Source organism: Strix aluco, chromosome 5 (assembly GCF_031877795.1).
Source record: "Strix aluco isolate bStrAlu1 chromosome 5, bStrAlu1.hap1, whole genome shotgun sequence".
NCBI classification, from domain to species: Eukaryota; Metazoa; Chordata; class Aves; order Strigiformes; family Strigidae; genus Strix; species Strix aluco.
In genome coordinates this window covers 66,545,232-66,568,970 of record NC_133935.1, presented here as the reverse complement: position 1 = coordinate 66,568,970, position 23,739 = coordinate 66,545,232, and the positions used below count along the sequence as shown (strand labels likewise).

The 23,739-nt window shown below is 48.6% G+C and overlaps 2 protein-coding genes across 2 annotated transcripts in view; one reads left to right on the top strand and one right to left on the bottom strand.

Annotated features, from left to right (window-relative positions):
* Positions 1–587: 587 nt before the first annotated feature.
* Positions 588–1,304, bottom strand: LOC141923846 (tetraspanin-7-like). The gene has a single exon (XM_074825485.1). The coding sequence runs from the start codon at positions 1,302–1,304 to the stop codon at positions 588–590; it is 717 nt and encodes a 238-aa protein (XP_074681586.1).
* A 20,117-nt stretch (positions 1,305–21,421) lies between these two features.
* TRABD (TraB domain containing) overlaps positions 21,422–23,739 on the top strand; it is a 37,290-nt gene continuing 34,972 nt past the window's right edge. Inside the window, exon 1 of the mRNA XM_074827683.1 lies at positions 21,422–21,516. The gene's annotated coding sequence lies outside the window, so the exon portion shown is untranslated. The remainder of the gene's footprint in view (positions 21,517–23,739) is intronic.

Genomic DNA, 23,739 nt, shown 5'->3' with positions numbered 1-23,739 from the left:
CCACCGCAGCGGGACAAGCACCCGTGGCAGCCGGCTGCAGACAGCCGAGGCAGGAAATCTTTGCGACGGTGGGGTGCACGCTGCTGGGCAGTCCCCCAAGTAGAACCCGACGGCAGCTTTGCAGTAATAGCATTTTCCAGTCTCAGAACACTTACTCAGTGTAACGTTGAGAGACACCTCTCTGGCTCCCCCAGACCTTCTCCTCTTTCCTGGCCCCCATTTCAGTGCCTCAGGATGTTTACATCACCCAGAAAACTGGTCAGCCTTGACCAAGGTGTCCCTGCTGCCCACGGGTCTGTCCATGCTGCCACCACTCTCTGCAGAAGCGGTCCAGAGGCTCCAGGGGGGGACCTGCTGCCTGCAGGGAGCACGGCCAGGCCAGGAAGCACCTTCGCAGCTCTGAGGGGCTGTGGAGATGCCTGTAGCACTGACACACCTGACACGGGCTGCCGAGGAGGAACGGAGTCTGGAGAAGGAAGCTCTGGTGGAAGTGGGGAATGTGAAGGGAGGATTTTCCCAGTGGGGTACACCCAGGTCTGGGGGAAAGATGGGCGCTGGAGAGGTGAAAGGGCAGGACCGGGGGGACCTCAGCGAGGGGTGGCGATGCCCAGCAGGTGGGCAGGGATGCGGGCAGCCAGCAGGCAGGCCAGCACAATGCCGATGAGCTGCAGCAGTGCCAGCCCCACGGCGGCCGTGGCAACGTAGAACATGTTGCTGCTGACGAAGGCTGACACCTTGCTGAAGCAGCCGTCGCGGTGCAGCCTGCCTGCGTCGGGCGGGCTGCGCCGGCAGCCCCGGCGGGCCCGGCAGCAGCTGAGGGGCACCGAGCCGTTCTGCTCCAGCCCCCAGGGCGCGGCGAGCCAGTCGCGGTAGCTCTCCACGCCGCAGCAGGACAAGGTGCGCTGCAAAGCGTCCAGGGCATCCGCCGTCCCCTCATCCTCCCCGTAGGCCAGCAGGGCCTGGCGCAGCCCGTCCTGGAAGCCCTGCGCCACGTTCTGGCGGTAGACGAGCGCCGAGAGCCCCGCCGCCAGCCCGGCCGCCAGCACGGCCGCCAGGAAGGCGCTGTAGGCGCGCAGGAGGCCCCGGTGCTCCGTGGCGGCGCCGAAGCAGCCCAGGAAGCCCCAGATGAGGACGGCGGCGCCAGTGGCCAGGAGGATGGCGGGGGCGCTGGGGTGGTCGTTGGCCGACAGCGCCAGGTAGCTCCCCAGAGAGACCCTGGCCCAGAGGCCGATGATGAGCATGGTCAGCCCCGCTGCCCAGAAGACGAAGCTGAAGGCCATAAGGGACAGCTTGAGCACGGTCATGGTGCCCTCGGGCCCTGGCGCCGGCGGCCCGTGGTGCCGTCGGGCGGTGAGGGGGGTCCCGCGGCCGTCGGTGCCGCCGCTCCCGAGGGTGCCGGTCCGCGGCGCTCGGCGGGGAGGACAGGGCGCCTTGGCGGTGTCGGGGCTGCGGGCGGCTCCCGCCGGCTCTCCGGGGCGGCCCTCGGTGCAGGGCCAGACGGCACCTCCCCCCGCAGCAGCAGGTGCCAGTCGCGCCGCCCGTCCGCCCCGTCCCCTTTTTCAGGGCCCGGCGCGGGGGCGCGGCCGGTGGCGGCGCCTGTCGGGGCGGCCCTCGGCCCTCCAGCGGGCGGCCTGCCGGGCCGGGGCGGGTCGGGGTCCCCTCCCCTCTCCCCTGTCCCCGTGCCGTCCTTTTTGAAACGAGCAGCCGCCGCACGTCAGTGCATACCCAACAAACCGCGATACGCGGCGGGAGGCGGGAGGAGCACGTATACACATTGCGTAGGGCTCTCTCCGAGGTTCGGGGTGTAGGGAAGGGGTGAGTGTCTGTGCACGGTCGGTTCCAGCGGCCCGCGGCACTGCGGGACCTCAGATGAAAAGATTCCGCAAACTGAAAGCTCGAGATTAACTTTCACTGCAATATGGTGCGGACCAGGTTTACCCTGGGCAAGGGACTAGACTTTTTCTTGTAAGCATTAGGAATAGCACCTAAAAAAATCGCACAAATAATCCACAGGAAGCATAAGAAATCTGTTAAACAAGAGGTTTTATTTCTTACACCACATCAAGCAGTGCTGTTAGGACACTTTGTAGAAACAAGCATAAATATGTACCTGAATATTAGCTAACTACACAGTCGGTCAGTCAGTCTTGATTATCCAGGTGGCCAGACTGTTAAACATTCACTTGATTTAGCCCATGATAACACTGAGCCACAGAGAAGGCATTAAATGGCCATGCAGGAATGTCCACAGATAGATACTGTTAGAGAACAAGCGGCCCAGGAAGGTCCGATTCCACCATCCCACTGTCTCATTGCAAAAGATAAGCTACTCCTACAACCCAGATAAGAAAAAGATGAAAAAGAAACCATAAATGAGGCAGGATTAGCATCCCCAGTGGTAATTAATTGCTTAGTGAGTCTTTGACCATACCAACTGACCAATTTCTCTTCAGCATTTCTTGACAGCACCACAAGAGGTATGTAGTACTCTTCAGTTCAAGATTTTGTACCATCTTCATTACTGTGGGACTTTGTACTGAATACAGAAACTACTCAAGGGCATTGCAAGACACAGAGTTGACTTTCATATGGCTTCAGGTGCTCAGGAAATTAATTTTGTTATATACTAACATACGATCAGACTTCTATAAAATATTTATATTGCTTTTTAAAAATGTTTTAATAAAATGTTTATTATTGCAGTTTCATTAGTTGGTGAAAGATCTTTAACCTGTGCAGTTTACTGGATCACTGTGCACTTCAAACTGTCAGTCTGGGGTTTTTTTTTTCTGTAATTCCTTATCCTGGGAAAATACTACTCTTGTTTGAATTTCCACTGATACAACGTTGAGTGAAATTGGGGGGTTTAGTTTGTATATGCGGTAGCCACACCAAAAAATCAGGTCAGAGTACCCTGTTGTTCACATCAAACTCATTTGGGACTGAATTTGGAGGTTTAATTGTGTTTCAACAGTTTGGGGTTTTTTTTGTGGAAGTTTGAGAAAAATATTTTGTAGGTTTCTTTCTGTTACAGAATCATGGAAAGAAAGGAGGTGCTTTAAGTATCACATTTTAACACATCCATTCAATATACAACCAGAAACTTAGTTGTCAAAACATGAATATAGCATAATCATCACTGAAACATCATCTGTTCTTTATTAGAGGCCTTAATAATTTAATTAGAAGACTGTTATCATTCCTGCATTTTACAGATTCTCTTCTTTTGCCTTTTTACAATATTAAGCTCTTCAGTTTCTTGACAGATCAAGTCTGAGCTAGTTCCTTTGATTCCCAGATCTTCTCAGAGGATCCCCAGATCTTCATGTCAAGATGATTTAGGAATGATGATTTCCATGCTCTAGAAGTACTCCCCAGAACATTGCATTATGTTACCCGTTTTAGCACTATATCACATGACTAATACCCACAGTGAAGAATAAAAGCTCATGGCAAAGACAACTTAAGAGGTCTGCAGGTACAGAATTTCATAACCAATGGCTAAAAGCTGATAGTTTTCATGGTTTCACACCTAAGTGAACATACAGTGTTGGGACACTCTGAAGGTGACACTCATGAAGCTATGTTTCTTCTGAAGCAGTGAGTCTCTGCCGGCCAGGCAGTTGTCAGCCACGTGGGGAAAAGTCCTTGCTGTCCTTGGAACAGGCTGATCATTGCTGCATTGCCATCTTCCAACCACCTGTTTTTTCTCTTAGGATTTTAAACTGTTTGAATCCTTGAACTGCTAACTAGCAACATCTCAAAACTACCCACTGCTGTTTTGCCTTTCTTATCTCGCATGATTCTGTGTACTTTCTCACGATGGAGCAATTTTTTCAGAAGTTTTTCAGAGCTGGTGCTATCAGAACTAGGTCTTGGATTGGAGACAGCTGAAACCCATAGGAGAAGGGCTAGACCAGCTACGTTGGGTAGTGCTAACAAGGGGCTTACAGCCCCTTTTCACAGGACAAACCTGTGAACGCTCTCTCTGGATACTGTCTCAGATTTGGCTTCAACACGAATAAAGAACATCAATAAGTGGTGTTCTCTGTTACCCTTGCCCTTCCTTACAGTGAAAGAAGCAGGCAAAATAGCTTTAGAACAGGCTTGTATAGGTATCTCAGGATGCACTATGCCAGGTAGGCGTGGCCAAAATATAGGGCATATGGGCAGATCTGTTGTCACCCAGGTTCCTCTAGCATGTATCAGAGATGAAGGATGGTGCTAAGGGTACAGAAATCTAACAGTATCTCTGTAAAGATGTTTTACAATCTATCGGTGCTGTTGTGAAGTATTTGGCACATAAGAACTATTGGTTTCACTGGCAGTTAAATGCTGAACTTCCTCCAAAAATCTTGTTAAGCATTCAGTGTTAGAAGATGCCAGATGATATCAACATTTGTGCTTTTTTTAACCAGGGTGAAATGGATATACAGGGCCAAATTCTGCCCATTCTCATAAGCTGTGCCCCTGGAACTATTTGGGTAAGTAAAGGACATAGGATTGGGCTCCTTTAGTACATGAAGCCATAAACAATGGAACAGCTTCAGTGTCTGAAAAATAGTCTTACTAAAATTGTTTGATTTTTCAGACATAGTCAGAATCATAAAATATGTTACATAGAATCATAGAATCATAGAATGGTTTGGGTTGGAAGGGACCTTAAAGATCATCTAGTTCCAGCCCCCCTGCCATGGGCAGGGACACCTTTCACCGGATCAGGTTGCTCAAAGCCCCGTCCAACCTGGCCTTGAACACTCCAGGGAGGGGGCATCCACAGCTTCTCTGGGCAACCTGTTCCAGTGCCTCACCACCTTCACAGTAAGGAATTTCTTCCTTATGTCCAATCTAAATCTGCCCTCTTTCAGTTTAGAACCATTACCCCTCATCCTATCACTACACCCCCTGATAAAGAGTCCCTCCCCATCTTTCCTGTAGCCCCCTTTAAGTACTGGAAGGCTGCTATAAGGTCTCCCTGGAGCCTTCTCTTCTCCAGGCTGAACAACCTCAAGTCTCTCAGCCTGTCCTTACAGGGGAGGTGCTCCAGCCCCTGATCATCTTTGTGACCCTCCTCTGGGCCCACTCAAGCAGGTCCATGTCCTTCTTGTGTTGGGGGCCCGAGAGCTGGACACAGTGCTCCAGGTGGGGTCTCACGAGAGCGGAGTAGAGGAGGAGGATCCCCTCCCTCCTGCTGGCCACACTTCTCTTGGTACAGCCCAGGATACAGTTGGCTTTCTGGGCTGTGAGTACACATTGCTGGGTCATGGTCAGTTTTCCATCCTCTAACACCCCCCAAGTCCTTCTTCACAGGGCTGCTCTCAATCCACTCGTCACCCAGTCTGTGTTTGTGCTTGGGATTGCCCCAAACCATGTGCAGGACCTTGCACTTGGCCTTGTTGAACTTCATGTGGTTTGCACGGGCCCACCTCTCAAGTCTGTCCAGGACCCTCTGGATGGCACATCCCTTCCCTCCAGCGTGTCGACCACAGCACACAGCTTGGTGTCATCAGCAATCTTGCTGATGGTGAGATTTCTTACATCTTAGTAAGAAAACTGTTACAGAATCTCATTAAATGATAGTAGTGAATAAATGTTCATGATACTGCACATGATATGTGGACTGACAATTTGATGAAAGAGAAGTGATATTCCTTTACATGTCATTTTGGAAAGCAAAGTGTCGTGGAAATACTGTAAGAAGTGAGGATTTGTAAGTGCCTAACCCGCTAGTGAGAGCAATACCAATGATCAGAGTGGTTACAAACATGGGCAGCGACTAGAGTGAGAATGACCTTGGAAAATGGAAAATAATAGATCTTCGAGAAAACTGGTACTTAGTGGCAGGAAGAAGCCTGCCAAACAGTGCATCTGAAGGATATGTGGGTGATAGTAGATAGCTAATTAGGCAGCGTTTTGCTATACTATTTGGCAAGGAAGAGCAGTCTGCTCGAAGCATGAATTTTCCTCTTTCTTTACTGTTTTGGTTTGGGCATGCCTTAAGTGTTACAACTCTTCCCTGGCAGAGGCATGATGATTTTAATACAGTTTTCCATCTCCACCTTCTGTGATTTTTTTGTCTGAGTTTACGCTTGCAATTCTGAAGTGACTATTTCCAATCAGTCCTTAACAGAAAGAAAAATGATGCAGGGATTCTTCATGGCTTCTCAAGGAAACCAAGTCCTTTTGTAGTCCCCAGTTCATGCCTATTTAAGATATCTTTGGCTACAAGAACAAGTGGCAGCACTGGCACAGAGAGCAAAATCAGGTAGTTTGAAGCTTTGCCATAAAAATATGGGTAGCAAGAGCGGCTTCAAAAAAGCAGTATTAGTTTAGTGTTCACAGGTATGCTTTCCTTAGACACCTGAATGAGATTTTCATGTCATGACTCAAAGAGAGGTACTATAGCTGCCAAACTACCTGCATTTATTTACCTTGGGGAAAACCAGAACACCTGTGATGCCACCATAGTGTCCTGCTGATGTTAAATCAGTGTACTTCTGGAGTTGTAACTATTTGTCTTTGGTATTTTCTTGTCTGGTGATATGCCTAAGAGCTCTTCCCATGGACAAGATGCCTACTGGGTGGAATCCTTGTGAATACAAAACAAAAAGGTTTCTTATGTTAAAGTCTGATTTTGTGATGCTTTGTCATGTTGAGTTGTCTCTTACACAATAAATTCAATTCCATTTAATTCAATAGAACTGTTAATAGGAAAAGTAGTTACTCAGTGTGAGGAAAGTTATCAAAATCCAACTGAAATTACTTTTATGTAAAACTGAATTATATCTTCATTCTAAATTGAATCAAATGGAACAGGAGTCATAGTTTTACACTCTCCCAGTGCTGTGCAGCATGGATATAGTACAAGTCCAGGCTGGATGGGAGAAGAAGATGGACTCGGAGGAAGAGAGAATTTCCCCTGATCTTCCCATGAACTCTGGGAAGGGAATGTGTTAACGTTTCATAACACAACTCACTTCTAGCTGCAAGTCCCTTCAGGGAAAATTAATAGATTGTGAAATATCACCTACTCTTGGCCCCCTCTCAAACCCTTAATCCAAGAGGAAATATTGGATAAACTGCTTCTGCTCTATCAGCGAGACTGAGGGACGCAGCCTGAGCAGACCGGAGTGGCATTCGGGTGGGATTCCTGCCAGCTTGCATAGCTGAGCAGGAGACGTTTTCGCCTGCAGCAAGTATGATCCTAAGGCAGAACTTAGCCCGCTGTTTCTTGGAATGTACCCCACCAACAATAGTAGCACAAGTGCTATTTTTTTCACACTGAGTTTATTTTAGGAACTGGGGTATACAATCTCTATTATAGATCAGCTACTTTACTATTAATAGCAACGATCAGAGCTCCTTTGGATTAATGATTTACTTCTAATGTGTTTTTTAACCTTAAAATAAAGCACAACATTTAGTTTTAGCTATAGCTTCCCCATAGTTACAGAGGATATTATGATCCATGCCTTGAGCAAGTCTCTCAAGGAAAATTCAATGCACTTTCCAGTTACCCTGCAGAAAATTATTATGTGCTGAATTTCAGATATGTTTCAGCACTAGTATGTCCAAATAGCATGCAGGCTAGATAGGTGGGAAAGACTGCCAAAATACCATGTCAGAGGAATCTAAAAAGAAGTAGATCTGTAGGCTTTTCATTTCAGGGAGCAATGGGAAGACAAGACAAGGTTAAACATTGCCAAATTTTACACTTGACCTTAAAAAGATTTGAATATATTACTACTAATTCTCAATTTCCACTTGTATTGGGAGCTGAGGGTAGTATTTCACATATTGGGATCTATGTAATGTGCATATTGACAGCAGTTAAGTGTACTTAGCGAGTCATCATTCATATAATACTTACCTACACTTATCAATACAGATTTCCATATATGAGGGACATTTCCAAGATCTGCAGTAGCAAAATCTATTCCACTTTTCACTTGGTTGGTATAATTTTGTATCACCTTTGCTGGTTTTGAAAATTAAAGACCTCGCTTCTTTAAAACCCCTTTTCTTTTCCTATCTTAAACAAATGCCATTATACTAATTGTGGACTAGCCAATCCAAAACAAAATAAATTACTGTAAATTAGGGAGTCATGTAGCATAGCACAATCACCTCTCTGTCTAATTTTATCACAACACTGGAGGCTTCCAGTTCATGAATGCTGATGCAGAATAGTGGTGACAGGGAGAAGACTATTCCTCTGTGAATGCATACGATAGACCACAATATACCATGTAATATTATTTTGATATGTTAATCAATGGACAGTAGACTTTTTAGTAATATTGTAAGTGTGGCTTTATAGAATAAACAGCTGTTATTGCTGATTATATTAAAAATATTATGTACACAGCCTGATATATAGAGGTGATCAATATGTTGCCTGTAACAGGTATGTATCAACAAATACCTACCAGTAGTGCCTTGCTTCCTACTGGTGCTTGACACGAGGTTAGTGGGGAGAAGGAATATTTGGTTACAAGAGAGCTTCATGCTTTCTGGGTCCCTGGGTCAGGAATTGGGAAATCCCATGGATAAATGCCACAGCTGAAGCATCTAGCAGAAAACTGAGGTCCAATAAAAAGATAGGAAGGTATTCCACATGCACTGTCTGATTCATACCTGCACAAGTATTTTCTTTATCTCTGCCAGGTTTTGACAGATAACACCATCACAAGTAGAGGACAAGGTGACCACACACTCTCTGTGGACTGGTTAAAGAATGCCATGGGGCAGACTGTTATCCTGGGGTCACTGAAACCTGTGTCCTTGCTGAGGTGAATGGTTAGGGCATTTCTATAATACCAGAGCACCAGAGGATTTTCCAAGCCTTGGGGTCCAGATCCATGGACTTTTACAGCTTCCTTGAATTGCTCACATGGAGTGTGCCGTCCTCAAGCAAGCATCACTCTTACCTGCTGTAAAGGTCAGGAAAGACTTATTTAAAGGAAACAGTCTGCATGCAAACAACACACCACACTGGCATCATTGCCTTAATCAGGGAAATAATTTGTCAGCCTGCCTGTCTTCTCTGATAGTCTCAGATGAAGAATCTTGTTTGGCTCTCCTGTGATGGTAAAATCTTAAACATTCTTACTATGATCTTCTCTGAAAAAAGCATGTTGCACTATTCGTTAAATTACACAGATTGCATGCATGGAATAAAGCGTTAATCATCACGACAGTCAACGTGAGAATTACACGCAGTTTTACTGGAGTTTCCTATGGGAAGGACTGCTGAATACTTTCCCTTTTTTTTTTAGACAATTTTCAATTTTCATGTACTTTTAAAGTTACAGGTCTTCATGGGTTCATGAGGGGAAAGTCCTGCTTAACTAACTTAATTTCCTTTTATGACAAGGTCACCCATCTGGTTGACCAAGGGAAGCCCGTAGATGTGGGGTTTTTGGATTTTAGCAAAGCTTTGTGTACTGTCTCTCACAGTAGCCTTCTGGGCAAAATGTCCAACACACAAGTCCATAATACATTGGGTGAACAATTGGCTGACAGGTCAGGCTCAAAGAGTTATAGTAAATGAGTCTACATCAGGCTGGCAACCAGTCACCAGTGGAGTTTTGCAGGGTCAATTTTAGGGCCAGTGCTCTTTAATATTTTTATAAAAGATCGGGATTTAGGAATCAAATGTACATTAAGTAAGTTTGCCAATGATACTAAACTAGGAGGAGCTGTGAACTCCCTTGAGGGTAGAGAGGCCTTACTGGATAGACTAGAGAGCTGGGCAATCACCAACAGTATCAAATTTAACAAGAGCAAGTGCAGGATTCTCCACCTGGGTTGGGGTAATCCTGGTTATATGTACAAATTGGGAGATGAGAGGCTGGAGAGCAGCCCCACAGAAGGAGATCTGGGGGTTTGGGTTGATGGCAAGCTGAATATCAGTCAACAGTGTGCCCTGGCAGCAAAAAGGGCCAACTGTGTCCTGGGGTGCATCAAGCACAGCACAGCTAGATGGTCGAGGGAGGTGATTGTCCCACTCTACACTGCACTGGTGAGGCCCCACCTCGAGTACTGTGTGCAGTTTTGAGTGCCTTGGTATAAGAAGGACATCAAACTATTAGAGTGTGTCCAGAGGAGGGTGTCCCAAGATGGTGGAAGGTCTCAAGGGCAAGACTTATGAGAAGCGGCTGAGGCCACTTGGTTTGTTCAGCTTGGAGAAGAGAAGGCTGAGGGGTGACCTCGTCGAAGTTTACAACTTCCTTAAGTGGGGCAGTGGAGGGGGATGTGCTGCTCTTCTCTCTCTGGGGACCAGTGATAGGACACAAGGAAATGGAATGAGGCTGAGTCAGGGGAAGTTCAGATGGGACATTGGGAAAAGGTTCTTCACTGGGAGGGTGGTCAGTCACTGGAACAGGCTCCCTAGGGAAGTGGTCATGGCACCAAGCCTGTCAGAGTTCAAGGAGTGTCTGGTTGACGCTCTTAGTCATATGGTTTAGTTCTAGGTAGTCCTGTGAGGAGTCAGGAGTTGGAATTGATGATCCTTATGGGTCCCTTCCAATTCAAGATATTCTATGATTCTATATTCTTAACTATCATCTCAGCTGAAATTTCCCAAGGCAGATATCTATCTGAGTCTGAAGTACAATTTTTTTTTAACTTCCAGAAACAATGGTTCCACAAAAACTGTTTTGAAAAAGTTTAAGGTAAAAAAGGTATTTTTCTCCTTTAAAAATTGTATTTTAACCACATTTTTATAGCAATTCTGTACTTGGGACTACAGACTTGAAAGCTGGCAAAGGACTAGGAATGATTTTTTTCTGTAATTTTCACATGAAACTGGTTAAATTTGGCAAACTATAAATCTCTGTAAACTTATTTCACACCTTCTCAGTCAAGATTTTGTTTGGAGCTGCTGGAGATATCTTCTTTGCATGATTCAGGCCAGGGGTTCAGTTTTTTCCCTGAAAACTGTTCTCTTAATTACTCCCATCCCTTTGGCCAAGTACTGGAATTCTAATTTTCCTGTGCTCTCCATGTTCCTGCTGATGGTGCCCAAGCAGGCAGGAAGAAGAAACAGATACAAATGCAATGACAGAAATTTGTCCAAAGGACAAAGTTTGACTTGGTAAAAGGGGTGACATGGCAGTAAGTTGGGAGAAAGACCTGGAAAATGCAATTACATGCCATTAGAACATACGAATCAAAATAAGTTGCGTGGGGGAGGAAATCAGAGGGGATTTGGAAATGAGAAGAGAAAGAGGAAGAGAAATGAGATGTGGAGACAGCCACAGTCTTCCCATTTAGACTAGCCTGTATTCTCCAGGAGATGGTGAATAGAAGCTGAGTTGTGAATGTGTTTATTTTTAATTTATAGTGTGAATTTTAAATACTCTGACAAAAAAAATAAATTAAACATTCAATGTCTCAGATGGATTACCTGAAATCAGTGCACAGTTTCTCATTCTAAAATTTCACGTCATCTCCTTCAACAGGGTATAATGCAGGTAGATTAATCCAGGTTTGTAAACCAAACCAAAACTAATAAAAGGAATAAGAAAATTATGATACAACACTGGAGAATAGGGCAGTTCTTATTTTACATAAGTAATGAGTCAAAAATTTGCAGTGAATCTTAACTATACACAATTCTTCCTTTAGCCTTGATGAGGAACAAGGACTGTTGCGTCAACTCAGGAATGCCTAATTCCTCCCTAAAATAAAAAAGATAGTAATCCATCATTACAGATTCAAAAGACACCCTTTTATCTTTGCGCTAAAGGAGGATTTCTGCCACAGAACAATATTTGAATTCTTCCTAAGTAGATACAGGAGAACATACCCCTAGGCATGTAACACTTGATTCTTCTCTGCATGGAAAGGTCACTCATTAACAGCAAGCCCAAATTTGAGTACAGCAGTACTGGGCTGATGCAAAGCCAGAGCAAACATAGGAATCAAGACCTGTAAACTTTGATGGGAACTTTATCTTATCTTTCATCATCCTTCAAAATATCTAGATGCTATTGTCACCTGCTACATCTTTAATTTGCCCCCTTCACCTGTTCTCCGACAGCTTTGTAGTCAGTCTCATTAAAAGAAAAAGACAACCAAGGAACCCATGCCCTTCATCTTCTTGCTCAGTTATTTAAAGTACTTAGGAAAAAATCCAGATTTAGCTAGCAGATCACAGCTCTCTAACACAAATCTGGTCATTATTACCATCCCCAAGATAAGTTTGCTTCACTTTTGATGTGAAATTTCCACATGTGTGAAAATACGTTCCTAATTTAAATTGAGTTAAGTCACATTTACAATTGTTTGTAAATATTTTGTATCACAAATTGTTCTGCTTTGTAATGGCAGCTCTGAGATATGTCAACAGGACATTTATCGTGCCAAGTAAAGCTCTTGGCACTGATATTTACCATCTGTGGGCTTGCAAAGTCCTCTGCCTTGGTGTGTCTCATCTACTTCTTTCACAGCTAAGTAGTATTATTTCACAGTCTTCTGCTGATAGCAAGGTTAACTACACAAGAAAAGGAGCCCAAGGTCAATATGTTTATTAGAACACTTAGAAGACATGGTTAACTCTGGTGTGCCATCTGTGAACACTGCTTTAAAATTATTTCTTTTGTATGATGCCCAAGTCATAGGTATCAAACACTTTTATACTGTTGTAGTTTTGTTTTGTTTTCCCAAGAAGAGCAGCAAATTTAGGCAGTAACCTGGTTGGGGACTATTTGGCTTTTCAGGTGGAGGAATTTTATTGCAAGGCACAGGCAGCCCTTAAGCAAGTGGTTTAGGAAGTTACTGTTAGGAACTGTTAGTTCATAGATTCTCATCGGAGATGGAGAGACAGATTACAAGACTGCTTCTAGGCCACTGTCATACTGGGTAGGATGGATTTGCATAAACCCTCACAAGTTCATTAGGGGCACTAAACTGCTTGAAGGGTGGTAACTCTTTAAACCACTCTACCAGGACCACGAGCCCTATAGCATGTGAAAGGAAGTTGTCCATTGTGGTCGTATGGTAGTTTTCACTAGGGAAAGGGAAAAAAGTTTTCACTGGTTAGGGAAAAAAAAGCCTAGCAGAGACCTTTTCAAACGTATTGCCCTTATTTCCCCACTAAATTCTCCACCTTCTCGGAAAACATTTGGTTTAAGGTGAAATTGCTGTGTCCAGATCATAAGCATGTTCAAGACCCCCATGTTCCATACCTCCAGCTTAAGCTCAACAAAGCAAATAAGGAGCATTTCTCTTTCTCGATGATGTCTCCTTCCTTCTCTTCACTCTTATCCTTAGGTGTATGCCCCAGGATTTTCTGCAGAAAATTTGAACAAGTTTTATTTCTTGGAGCTTTCATCTCCTCATTTCAAGGTCTATTAGAGGACACAGGCACAGGAACTGACATTTTAACACAAGTATGTGGCAGGTAATCGAACATTCTGAAATGCAATAAATATAACTTTGGATTTTAGGTTCTGATTCTGCATTGTACAACTATTCCCTACTACTGAAATATGTACACAAACACAAGGTAACATTAAGGCAGCCTAATGATTTTCTTAGCAACTTAATTTTTTTCAGGAGAAAGGCATTATGAAGGGACCTTTCAGAAGTTAAGCACTTTTCCCATCTAATCTATGAAGGCAAAAGCAGCTGGGATTTGTGAATCAGAGTATTTCTAGATTATTAGTAATAAAGGGATTGTAATCATGTGTCAGGATTGATTTTTTTTAATCAAATGACACAGGAAATACAGTGTTAACAGTATTGATGCTCTTCAGCCTTAACCCACTCACAGCAGGGTTCTGGAGCCAGGTCCTGGAGTCACTGAAGCATGACAGAACTTTGCCAGGGACTTCAGCTGTGCAAGCCTTGTCCTTAAATGAACGCATGTACACTTAAGGAGTCTTAGAGCTCATGCAAATAGGGGAGTCGATGAGCAGGCAAGTTGGTTACAGCATTTTGATTAATTCCCCATATGGACATTGTATGTGAGGAAGCCACTGCACCACCTATTCCAAATTAATTTACTGTTTGCTTTGAACAGTCCCACGGGGAGTCAGTGGACAGCAGGCAGCACCTCGCTCTTTCAATCCCCAACTCAATTTGTTGTAGGACAAGCTGTTAGTCGTTATGTATGCCCCAAGGCTTGTGAGAAGGAAGGACTTTAACAGACAAGTCCTGTTGCTAAACCAGGGGTTTCAATACAACTTTAAAACAAGGTTGTGGACCCATTCTTTTATTCCTTGTGTCCACACCTTGCATCAGCAGTGATTTTTCAATGCTTCATAATCCAGCCTTATCTTCAACTCATTTGTTTATTTATTTACAGGGATTGCACCAAAAGTCTCCCATAATGCCATACAGCTTTCAAATCTGAGACAGACTAGTGTGTGTTAAGGATTGCACACTGGCTTTAGCCCAGACTTTTCTTCTCTGTAGCTCTAATCGAGCCTGTTATTAGTTGGAGACAGCACTGTGTGATTTAATTGTTCATGTGTAGGAACAAGACCGTATATAATAGCTCCATTGTCTCTCCTTGTCTTCCTGTAGCAGGACTTCTGGTTTCCTCCAGTGAACAGAAAGGTTAACTTGTGCAATCCTAAGCTCCCTCACAGGGGCATGTCTCTGGTTTGCCTTCTTTTCCAGCCTTTCCTGTAGAGAAGCATAAAGTCTGATTTTGCCTCTTTGGTGATCCTTCTCGGATGAGGAAAGCCCCGAGTGTGTCTCTCACATCTATCCCGCTGTCACAGCAATGCCATGTTGGTTGCTCCACATGCCTCCCACACAAACGATCCCAAAACCAGCCCTGTGCTGACACAGCTTCTGCTACCCAAGCTGTGGTACTCACAGCTCCTTGGAGCGCCTCTACATGGCACAGCATTGTGCTGTGCAGGTCAGCTGCAAATGTAATGGAAACGGGGAGAGGCTGTAGCCCTTCCACCCCCTCTGCCATCAGCACCATCCTCTTCCACTGCAGGCTGCACCCCTGCCTGCACCCACGCCACTGCCTCCAGCACAGCAGCTGGAGCTGGACCTGGGGTAGGTACCAAAGCGTTGCTCACAGAGACCACCTTCCACAGAGTTACCCTTCACGGCAGCCATTTGTGATGGACTGACGCCAAGCATCATGCAAATTTTAAGAGTAAATTGTAAAGTTCAGAGGCAGCCGAGTCAGTCCAGTGTGTGGTTTGGTTCTTCTGATTTACCAAATCAGTTTTGTTGGAGCCAGTTCTAGCCACATACAGGCACTCATGGTCGTCAAAGCAGTGCTGGAGGAATAACTCCGAGATCTTCCCAGTGCTGCTGTAGGTCGTAGCCTCCAGGAGCAGATACAGTGATACCGCGTAGGGCATTGGGTCTGGCTGGCAATCTTTTGGTATGGCACTCTGGAAGCTCTGCCCTGCCCCGGCCGTCTCTGCGTGAGTAATAGAAAGGCCGCATCACTTCTGGTCGCAGCGGAACCGCACTTTAATTTCCCTCTCAGCACATTGCACGTAGTTTAGATGATGCTGTTTTGGAGCAACATAAATATACTCTGTACTCTCGACCTTAGGGAATTAAGTATATTAGATCTGGCCCGCAGATGCTTTTTCTGAATGATAACAAAAATGCAGCAGGTGAGATTGAAGTGACACAAATCTGTCTCTCTTGCAGGGAGCTCGGTCACATAAATTCTGCGGAGCTACTAGTCATTCTGCCTGTCTCTCCTCGCTCGCGGCCTGAAATGGATGGCGTCTCCGAGAATCACGTTAATAAAGAGAAATGAAGCGGGGGGGTGGGGTTGGGGGGTGGTCCCCCACTGCCGCCGCGGAACCACCGAGGGGCGCTGACGGCGGGAGGCCGCCAGGGGGCGCCACAGCTCCGCGGCAGCGCCCCCGCCCGCCCCCCCCGCGGCGCTCTCCCGCCGCCGTTCTGCGGCAGCCCCCGGGGCACCCCGCGGCGCGTCCCCGTCACCCCTCGCCCCGGCAGGCTCCTGGCCCCGGGGCACCCGCCGCCCGGCTCGCAGGGCTGGGCAGCAACGCCTGCGTTTCGTTGCCTCCCGCCCGAGCTGCCCCGGGCCGGCGCTGGCACGCCCGGCGCTGGCTGTCCTGGCCCCGGGCCGCGGTGCTCGGCCGGGGGACGCTCTCTCCAGAAACCGCTGTTTTGTCAGTCGCTGACTGGCTGAACGGCTGCCAGGTAAACCGCGGGTGGCAGGAGGGGGAGGCAGGGACAGAGTCACTTTCACTAGAAAAGAAGCATTTTTAAGATCCTGCCCTTTGTAATTCACAGAGAAATCTCTGAAATGAGGCAGGTAAGGGAACACAAATACAGCACACGCTTCCTGAAGTCAGGGTTATCCGGCAAGTCATGAAGACAGGGTCGCCAAAGGCCAAGTTTGTTTCCTGACCTGTGTTTTCCGCTGCTGCTCCAGGTGGCCCATGAAACACTCCTGTCTGTATCGCTGCGAGCCCCTGTACGCTCCTGCCGTGCAGACACACCGCCACCACCTTGCTTGTGTGCTTGAAACTCCAGAGGTGGTGGTAAAGGATCCAGCTGAACTGAGGAGGGCCTCAGCAATGGTGGGTTCAAGTGCATTCTCCAGGCAGTACACAGTGCTGCCCCAGCCTGTGGCCTGGCACCCACCTCCGTGGCCCAGAGGCTGGGACTCTTGGAGAAAATCTTAAAATTCACTAGTCTAGAGAATTCAAAAGGAGATGTGACAACATTTCAACAGGTGAAGGCTGCTACAAAGACATGGGAAGAAAGTTGTCCTCCAGAGCTGCAGTGGGGAGGGCAAGAGCTACTGGGTTTGGATGCCAGCAGACAACCAGTTTAGGTTGGATGCTTGAACAACCTCCCTAAGTTTTTCAATAGCAGGGTTGTTTTGGGTGATGGTGGTGAATCCTTTATTATTACAAGATCTTAAGAACCTCTTGTGACAGACAAATGCCCATCCAGGAAGCATAGTGGCTTCAGTCATAGAATCATAGAATTCCAGGTTGGAGGGGACCTCAAGATCATCTGGTCCAACCTTTCTTGGCAAAAGCACGGTCCAGACAAGATGGCCCAGCACCCTGTCCAGCTGAGTCTTAAAAGTGTCCAGTGTTGGGGAATCCACCACTTCCCTGGGGAGATTATTCCAAAGGCTGATTGTTCTCATTGTGAAAAATTTTCCTCTTGTGTCCAGTCAGAATCTCCCCAGGATTAATTTGTACCCGCTACCCCTCATCTTTTCTGTGTGACTCCTTGTAAAAAGGGAGTCTTCATCTTCTTTGTAGCCACCCTTTAAATACTGGAACATGGTGATAAGGTCTCCCCCCAAGCCTTCTCTTCTCAAAGCTGAACAAACCCAGTTCTCTCAGCCTTTCCTCATATGACAGGCTTCCCAGTCCTTTGGCCATCTTTGCGGCCCTTCTCTGGACCCTCTCCAACCTGTCCACAGCTTTTTTGTATAGTGGGAACCAAAACTGAACACAGTATTCCAGGTGTGGCCTGACAAACGCTGAGTAGAGTGGGATAATGACTTCTTTATCTCTGCCGGTGACCCCTTGTTGATGCAACCCATCATCCTGTTGGCTTTCTTTGCCACCGCAGCACACTGTTCACTCATATTGAGCTTGTTGTCCACCAGGACCCCCAGGTCCTTTTCCACAGAGCTGCTCCTCAGCCAGGTAGATCCCAGCCTGTGCTGCACTCCTGGATTATGTTTTCCCAGGTGCAAGACCTTACACCTGTCCTTGTTGAACTTCATAAGGTTCTTGTTAGCCCACTCCTCCAGCCTATCCAGGTCTTCCTGCAGGGTGGCTCTCCCTTCCAAAGTGCCCACTTCCCCACTCAGTTTGGTATCATCAGCAAACTTCACCAGGATACACTTGATCCCATCATCCAGCACACTTATGAAGGTATTAAACAGCCTTGGGCCCAATACTGATCCCTGGGGAACCTCACTTGTGACAGGTTGCCAGTTTGAAAATGAGCCACTTACCACCACCCCCTGAGTGCAGCCTGTCAGCCAGTTCTCCATTTCCCTGGCAATCTGTTCAGGGGCCGATTTAAATGTCACACCAGTTCTCTATTTTCTACGAACCAGAGATGGCTGAAGACAATCGAGCAACTCTAGCTAATATCACCATCACTGCTATCAGTTCCTAAGAAACTTCATGTAAAAATAACTTGTCAAGAGAAAGAAGAGAGGGGAAGGGAGGGAAGGATGAGGGCAGGAGGGAGGGAAGGAGGAAGGGAAGAAGAAAAGAGGGAGGGAGGGAGAGTGGGCAGAAGTAGACTTAGCTCCCTCCTTGCTTCTACCCCATCCTGGAAACACCTATGCCTGAGAGCAGTGTTATGTGCATAAGGAACCTGTCTGACTCTACACAATAAAATGACCTCAGATATATGTGCTGTGGCTAGTAACTATTCAATGAGGCTCAGTTTCGGTGAAAATAAAAATGCAGTTTAAGTAGAGTTGAAACGCTGAAGAAATCCATGAATCACCTGCCAAGCCCTCTCTTCACTACCAGCATCTGCCATTGACCTAAAAACAATCCCACGTCAACGGTGACATTTAAAGAAGAAAAACCACAAAGTATTAAATGTTAAGAACTGGATTTATGTGTTACACTAGGCCACTTAGCAGACACCAGTGACCCATCTTGCAATTGCTAATTAATGGGGCATTCATTCAATTACCACAACCCTCTGCAAATAGGGATCAGAGCACAATTTGCAGTCGTGCCCGCTCCCGCAGTGACACCACAGCTGTCGGTGGGATCACTGGCACAGTCCTGGCAAGAGGGCACCTCTAACCGTAACAGCACGTCTGCCGTTGGCAGAGCTGCGGAGCCCTGCGCCCTGGGATTGCCAGACATGAAAACGCCCAGGTCTTTGCAGTTTGATAAACATCCTCCTGTTTCAGTGCTCCCTCTCTGCTTTCAGAAGTGTTGTGTGCCACAGACCAGGCTGAATAAGCACAGGCAGAATCTCCAGCCACACTGCTTCACGTCAGTAGAGACTTGCATCTTACCTTGGTCCTTGTAAAGGCATGTTCAACCACGGCAGCTCTCGCTGAGCCAGCAAAGGAAACACTGCCTGAAGTAATCATACCTGAAAGCACCAACACTGTTGACATAATCAGGGTGCAGCATCATGAGCTAAAGGAAAATCAGGCCAGCAAGGTTCACAGTATTCCCACAAGCAGAGGGCTTCCCAATCAGATCAGATCAGGTGAGGTCTTTCCTGCAGGCTAAGGCAGTGCTCCCCAGCTCCAACCCAAAATCACTGACCCTTTGCAGCTGAAGCAGTGGGAAGCTTGGGAACACGTCTGTAGTCTGCCAAGGTGCTCACAAAGTTTGCACAAAACACAAGCAGTGGTGTAGCAGGAGGAGCTGTGACTCAAGAAATGCTGAACTGTCACTCAGGATGTACAGCTTGAACCCAACACGTGAGACTGCAAATAACCAGGGCTTGAGTGTAAGCCTGGCACATGCTGATAGTTGAGCAAATCTGAGTAAGAGAGGATAAAAAGTATCATGAGCTGTGTAAGGGACACTAGTGTGACTTAAGAGTTGGGTGCTGAGCAGCAGCAGAGGTCCCCTCTGTCACATGCTGCTTAGCCAACACTACACAGCGTCATTATACCTGCTACCTGCCACGCTACGGCCCCACAGTGGATCCAGTGCCATGGAAAGCCTGTGGCTGGGCAAGGCCGGTGCCTGGAAGAGGTGGGATTAGAAACAGACTGGGAAGCAAGCAGCTGTGGTCAGCAGGGAGCAGCTGCATCTGGAAATGGCAGTAGTCGGTGGGGGGGGGTGGTGGTGTTTGTCCTCAGATGCCAAGAAAGCCATCTGGCTCGGTCCCCAAAAGCAGCAACCAATTTGCTCTTGTACAGTACAGTGGCCTCCACCCACCAGTTGTGGGGGGAAAAAAAGCACTATTTGAAATCTGTGGACTGCAGTAGATTAAAATGCCCAAAGTTAAATTTTCTTCCTTATCTGTCAGACACAGGATGGCTTTTTTTCCCAGGAGTCTGCATAGCTCATACTTTGATTACGTGTATTTTGAACATTTGTGCGTGAAATGCCTGCTCTCTGCTTTTATAGCAAGCTGAAACTATTATTACACAAAACAGGAAGAGAAATTCCCCAACTGTTTCAACATGTCTGTACTTGATTTTTACATACCACGTACTTCCAAAGCTCAGCCCAATCCTGAATTAACCCTGGCTAGAATATGTCCATGAAGTAAAATATTTAAAAGATCAGAAAATGTACCCTCAAATCTGTTCTAAAGAAACTGTATTTAGGTAATAAATATGTGCTCAGACTAAACGGGTGTTTTAGCCATGCTGTCACGGAACTGCGACCTATCAGAAACAGAACAGAGAGGCAGGGAAAGGGATAGAGACAATTTCAGAAAACAATCAGTAGCTGTAATAAACTCTTGACACGCCTTTCTTAAAAAAGTTTACTTGACCAATATTTGTGTCAGCCTTGTAATTTGAAGTCTCATCAAATGCCGCTTGTGCTTAAAGGTGAAACACAGGATTTTCAGGTTTTGTGGATGCAGCATGAACCGCTCTCCAGCGGGAGAGGAGAGGTCCCCGGCAGAGGCCGCGGGCGGGCGGAGCGGCAGCGGTAAGCGGCAGCGGTAAGCGGCAGGGCTGCCCGCAGCGGCAGGCACGGCTGCGCCCGGAGATGGCGGAATTCACTTTTCCCCACCTTCCACCTCCGCCAGACCACGACCACGGCGTGTTCGCACATGGACGCCCGCCCTCTCACTCGCTGTGCCCGCACACTCCCGCACCGCTCCCCGCGGCGGCCATGCGAGGCCCGGCCCGCCCGCGCAGCAGCCTTCCCGCGGCGGTCACCGCCGGCCCCTGGGAACGGCCGCCGGGGCCAAGGCTGGGATCGGTACCAGGCCGGAGCTGCTGAGCCTGCCTGCGCCGAGCTCGGCGGGCCTGGCCCAGGGCGGGGAGAGGCTACAGCGGCCCCGGAGCGCGGCAGCGCCAGGGCGGGTGCGGCTCCGTTCCCTGCCCCCAGGCCCCCGCTCCCGAGGCAGCTGAGGGGGCTCGCCGTGCGGCGCTTCTCCCCGCCCGAGCCCTTCCCCGCCCCGAGGCTCCCGCAGAGGCACCCGTGGGCCCCGGGAGGCCCCGTTACTGGCACTGACCCAAGCAGCCTCCACGAGCCAGCGCCGAGCCCCGGCCGCCCCACTCCCAGCCCGGAGCCCGGCGCGGCCGCCGGCGGCGGGCAGCCACGCCGGGGGAAGGAGGCGGGCGGGTGCCTGCGGCTGCCGGGCCCCGCGGCCCGTTCGCCCGCCGCCGCGCCCTGGGAGCTGTAGTCCGCTGCCGCCCGCCGCCCCCCGCCGCTTCCCGGCCCCGCGCCGGCGGGGGACTACAAGGCCCAGGCTGCCCGGCGGCGCCGGCCCCGCCCCGCGGTGAATGACTAATGCAGCACGTTGTCCGGCTCAGCGTGCCCCTGGCGCCGGAGCTCCGCGCCGCCGCCTCCCCCCGCAGCGCCCTGGCCAGCGGCGGCACCGCTGGCTCCGCCGCCGAGCACGGCAAGTGACCGGGGCGAGGGTCGGGGGGGGCGTCCGCGGTGCCCGTTGTGCCCGCTTCCTGCCGGGCCGGGGGGCGGCGGCGGCGGTGCCATGTTGGGGCCGAGCCCCGGTGCGGGCGGGTGTGTGTGGGGGGAGCAGGGGGGTTGTCGCGTTTCTCCCCGGTGCCCCGCGGGAGGGAAGTCGGCTGTGAGCGACGCGGCCGCCTCCCCTCGCCGCTTGCCCCCTCAAGTCCACCCGACCCTGCCCCGCCAGCTGTCCGGCCCGGCGGCACCGCCGGGCAGCGCCCGACTCGGGCGGGCAAGCGGCCGGGGCGCGGCGGCCCGCTCCCGCCGCTGGAAGCGCTCCCCGGGCCCTGCGCCCGCGGCGGGCGGGCCCAGAGCGCCGCGGACGGTGCCTCGGCGCCCGGGGGGAAGGGCGGCCGGGGCCGGTCCGGCGCTGCCCCGCCGGTGACCCTGCGGGCGGCGGGGGCTGAGGGGCCCTCTCCGGGCGGGGGCGGCCTCCCGCCGGGCGGGCGAGCTCCTCCTCGGCCTCGCAGCGGGGAGGCTGACCCGTAAATCCCCGCTCCGGAGGGGAAGAGGAGGCTGGGAGGCCGCTGCCCGCCCCCTCCCCGCCGGAGCCCGGCAGGGAGGCCCGGCCCGCCGGGCAGCGAGCTGCGGGAGGGCTCGGAACTTGGGGCAACACTTCTCTGGGGCCGTGTTGAAGGTCCCGGACGCGCGTGGGGTTACACCAGCGGCTGCACCGTTCCTGTCGCTTCGTTATGGCCGTTTCCTGGCTGGGGGGCTCGTGGAGGTGGCAGCGTGGTGTGGGCAGAGTGCTCCGGGCCATTTGACGTTTTCTGGGTGTTTCGTGATCAGAGCGTGGGATTTGTTTGTGGTTTTGGTTGTGACGGTGAGCTGGGGAAGAGAAAAGCAGAGACAGTTTTTCTTTTGTTGGTCTCTGGACAGTTGTGACTTGTTCAGACTGTCCACATTGTGCATCCCATGCAATAGACTGTGAAATCAGGATTTTGAATTCACCTCTGAAAATAGTTCTAGTTAACCCAGCTCTCAAAAATAACTTATGTGCCAGACATAGCCTGTGCTTTTCTCTTGAGGAAAATACACGTACCAGTGATCCTGTACGCTGGTACCAAGGTGTTTACTTTTGGCTAGCTTTTGGGAAGAAAGGGAATGCTGTTGTTTGGTAGAACTTTGCAGAAAGTTGCAACTGTGGAGTGGTTGCTGCCAGGTTGGAAAAGCGAGAGGATTGGCTTTTAAAAGTTAGATGCTACTTTGCATGTGTGGTGGTGCCAGCAGTAGTCCCGAGAAACATAAGAGGTGCCTGGAATGGACTCACTTCTCTGTTTTGTAGAGATGTCTGTCAGTGCATCTACTGTTCAGCTCGTTAATGCACGTATTCCTTCTTGGAAGGCTAACAGAGTAAAGCAAAAAATGAAAAAAAACCCCACCCAAACCAAACAGATTTGTGGGGTTTCCCTGCTGTATTTTAGCAGGGGATAGAGCTTAAGCAGTAGGGGAAAAACTTGCATACATTTAATTATCCAAAGCTAAATGTAGTTTAGTAATTCCAAATACTGGGTTATGGCTGTGACATTGGCTTGTGCCCTTCTGTTTGTGGCTTTCGGTAGACTTTCAAGTTTCTGTAACTTGAATTACTGATTGTAAATTTGTCAGCTGTCACCGTGTCTGGCACCCTTGTGTCTTAACTGTAGACTCATATATTGTTTAATTCAGTGCTAGGAGAGTTATATGTATTTTTCAGTGTATTCTTTCTTCCACATGGTAAATATGATGAAGCGTAGCTGCTGCCACCATCACAGCTGTGAATAAAAACAGCATCTTATTTGTGGGAGAGTCATCTGACTGCTTTTTTTAAAAAATTGTACTTTTCAGAAAACATCTTTTTTGTTATTTGCTACTCAGGAAAAGTGAAGAAAGCGATCTGGGGCAGTCTTAGAAAATGAAAAAATGAGAGCAGGCCAGAGATGAGTGTGCTTCAGACTTAATGGGAGTGGTGTGTAACTACAGCTGTCTGAAGTGGTATCGCAGCATGTGCTTTGCCAGCCAGTGCTAGTAGGAAGGAGGGATTCTGCAACTCTCCATGTCCTGGCAGGGATGGTTCACACTGGTTAGCAGCACCAGTTGTCTGCCATAGACGATTTAGTACTAGATCTCACCAATATATTCTCTTGGTAATGGTTGTTACTAAATACGTATTTGCAAA

Coding starts and splice junctions, on each gene's coding strand:
- LOC141923846 (XM_074825485.1), bottom strand. CDS start 1,304: ATGACCGTGCTCAAGCTGTCCCTTATGGCCTTCAGCTTCGTCTTCTGG.